This window comes from Galeopterus variegatus, unplaced genomic scaffold (genome assembly GCF_000696425.1).
Source record: "Galeopterus variegatus unplaced genomic scaffold, G_variegatus-3.0.2 Scaffold1320, whole genome shotgun sequence".
In the NCBI taxonomy this organism is placed as follows: Eukaryota; Metazoa; Chordata; class Mammalia; order Dermoptera; family Cynocephalidae; genus Galeopterus; species Galeopterus variegatus.
In genome coordinates, this window is record NW_007727431.1 from 93,171 (window position 1) to 96,680 (window position 3,510).

Consider the following 3,510-nt stretch of genomic DNA (forward strand, 5'->3'; position numbering starts at 1 on the left):
AAAAATACTATAAAATCTTACACAAACATGAAGGCATAATGTTGGAGAATCACTGAAATATTGCTTTTAACTTTTAAAAGTCAAAATTGAGGAAAACAGTTTCTCCTTTAAAATAACAGTTTAAAATAACTCTTTTTTTGTTAGTGCCCTTTTAAATGTTCTGTAATAGAAAAAGATTCAGCCCATGCTACTTACCCCAAGGTCATTTTTATTTATGACTTCATTTGTTATGATGAAGTTGGAAGAAACAAATGTAATCTGGAATGAAGGGTATTAATATATTTGTATCTGTGATTTTAGAAGATCATCAACCACATAATTTATGCACTGCATGCTAATTGTTAAGATTCTGTACCATCTCATAAACAAATATAGGAAACCTATGGGTCAGATTTTCCTTCTGCAAAGCTCAATCATTATTCACACAGAAAGTGCAAGATTTTAGAACCTACATATATTTCAGACACTTTAGTGCTTTGAGTCAGCCTTAATAGCAGGGCCTGGGATTTTGCTCCCCCTTTGGTACAGCCAACTAGGATTTTAGTGTTTATAGAAATAAAACATTAAAAAGTAATATTTCCCATAACAAACATCAGGGACTCAGATGCTTCATAAGTCCACAATTTTAAACATTCTTTAAATATTGTAACCATTTTTGTGAAACAGCTTTAACTTTTGAAGGATGAAAATCTTACACAGGAATAACTGCTACATTTTTAATGCACCCACAAGAAAAAGCTATTTTTGGTAATCTTGTAAGTGGAAGGAAAAACCAATTCTTCATGTTCAAGAAGTGCTGAATATGAGACAAGGATTTGGCGCAACTTATTTGCATTTGTGGCATCTTTGGGGACCTTCTGGTTCCTGCCAAACTTAATTTCCCTTATTACTGAAGTAAAAATATTAAATCTTTTTGGAAATACGTAAATCAAATTAGTAATGAGAGTCATCCTGTTCCCTTTTGCAGAAGGTCATGCATACAAGGAAGAGGCATATGGAACTTTTTCAGGAATTAAATCAGAAATTTCAAACTTTGGACAGATTTCGGGATATACCAAATACAAGCAGTATGGTAAGTACTCGTTGCCTGTCTTATCCCTGCCCCCAGGAGCTCCTACTTGTCTTGGGAACACAAGACTAGCATACATGGTAAAGATAATAAGCCCCCAAAATATACATAGAAAAGGCTACTAAGAGAAAAATTAGGAATGATGGAATCTTTAAGCATTTTATTCATATTTTAAATGTTCTCATTTATAAGCTTTAATTAGAATTAGTTATATATCAAAAATGTGTTGGCTCCCTCTGGCCACTTTATCATCAGAGTTAATTCAAAATTCAGTTAATTCAAATATCAAAATATATGGCTAAACTTTTCAATTTTCATTTGAATGCCTGACATTTTAAGGCCATAAAATGTAATTATTTCATATATTTGAAGTAGTTACCTGAAACCAGAGTGGTAGGTTTTTGTCTCCAGGAGATTCACTTGTTTTGTGATAAGAATTTTGGTACACACGTCAACACTAGGGGCTTTGGTTGTTGGTTGTAACTATTCTCTTCTCATTCATTCACAGTATCACAATCTTAATATAGTACCAAAAAAAATAATAACATGGTACAATTAGTATGTGCATGGCAGTCATAACTTCATAGAAGGCTGTGTAATTATTTGTAAGAGCACTGGACCAGGAGTCTAGAAACCAGTAACTAGTCGAAAGCTCAACCAAGAACTATCTGATCTTGAGCAAGTCACCCAACTCAGGTTTGTAAACCTCAATTTTCTCCTCCTAAATGGAGCATAGAAAACAGTAATTAATATAAGCTTCCTTCAATCCTCACACTTTCAAAAGCAAGTAGGGCACTTTACAGGTTAGGAAGCTGAGGCTTAGCTATAAGAGATAGAGCTGGGATTGCCATCTGATACCAATACTACTTCTCTCCAAATCTGGTGCCGTTGCTTTGCTTCATACTCTTTGCAGCCCATGGATGGTCCTTTCTCTCTTCCAGACATCAATATATATAATGCTCTAAAGTACGTGGTGTTTAATCACCTTCTAAATCCAGTGATTTTTCCATAAGTATTTTATGAGTCTTAGTCCCAGCTTTCTGATGAGTAATGTTAGCTTAGGAAGAGATGAAGAGCAAGAATTTATGTATCTTTATGTTTTCTTTTACACCTCTCAGTACTAGTACAATGCTGGTCATGGTAAGTTATCAATAAATGGCTGCTACTGATTTATTGCATGGCTATTGATAGTTTAATCTGTGTTTGTTAAACGAAGGTTATAAGAAATACTATACACTGTAACTCTTAATTGGTTTCTAAACAGTTCATGTATATATCAATCTATTTTCCTCCTTAAAGCAGGAATTATGCATTATTTATTACCGACACAATGCTAGGCATATAGAAGGCACTTTATATGTAATGAGTGGTTCTTTCTCATCTTCTCCTCCTAATACGAAGCCATCAATTTTTAGGTAGCAGTCAAATGAGAATTACACCATTGAGATTAGACCTAAACACATTAGCTATTCAATGAAAGCTAACACTGAAATAAATTGAAGAAACTTCATTTGTTTAAAAAAAAAGGAGAGGGTTATGTTTAGAAATCTGAAAGAACAATGCAACAGATACAGCCAGCTGACTGCTATAATATGATTGTAATTTCCCCTTGTTGTAGGGTCTGGGTATTAAATCATTAATGGCACAAATATCTGTATCTCAGTTTCCTGACAACTAAAATAGTCTGCTAATTACACCACATCTCTGCAGCAGCATGCCTCTTCTAGAAGAGATTTATAAATATTTACCATTTGGGAGATTAGGAGTGGGGAGGATAGAGTTGTCATTACTGCTTTACTGTTGTCCTAAATATCTGAGAACAACAAAAAAGAGTTCCTTATTCAATTTTGATTAATAACAAACATGTGAGTGTGTTCGTTATCCTTAATTCAGTCACACAATTCATAGTGGCACATTACTAATGAAAAATTGCATAATTGGGTAGAGAAAGCCTTTTTCTAAAATTTCACATAAAATGTTTTTCCTCCTCCCACCCCCAACCCTGGGCTGCCAACTCACAACACCTGCTTAGAATTGCAAATGATGGTAATTATGTAGAATAATAGAATTTGAGAGTCAAAGAGAATCCAAGAGACCATTTAGTCTATTTCCCTGCTTCCAGGCAGGAAAACATTTCAATCACACTACAAAGGAAAGGGCACTATTTAATGAGATCCAGAGAAGAAACTTTTACTTCGAGTGTCTCACAGGTCATTCACAGACAAGATCTCTTTTCCCCATGTAGCTTCTCCAACTTCCTGCTCTTTTAGAATAAACATACTCTCTTTTGCCTTGTCCCCAAATATTGGTAAGTTGGAAAATGGAAGAAAAGAAGAGAGGGAAGGAAGAAGAAAAGGAAGGCGTAAAAGAGAAAAGGATGGATCGAGGGAGGGAGAAACTCATCCACAGCGCGCAGCTCGGATGCTCCTGGCCCATGAGCT

At 35.0% G+C, this 3,510-nt stretch overlaps 1 protein-coding gene across 1 annotated transcript in view; it reads left to right on the top strand.

The window, feature by feature from the left end:
• LOC103593305 (brain-specific angiogenesis inhibitor 3-like) overlaps positions 1-3,510 on the top strand; it is a 68,955-nt gene that overhangs the window by 60,387 nt on the left and 5,058 nt on the right. Inside the window, exon 11 of the mRNA XM_008576261.1 lies at positions 968-1,072. Within this exon, the coding sequence (XP_008574483.1) occupies positions 968-1,072 (105 nt within the window). The remainder of the gene's footprint in view (positions 1-967; positions 1,073-3,510) is intronic.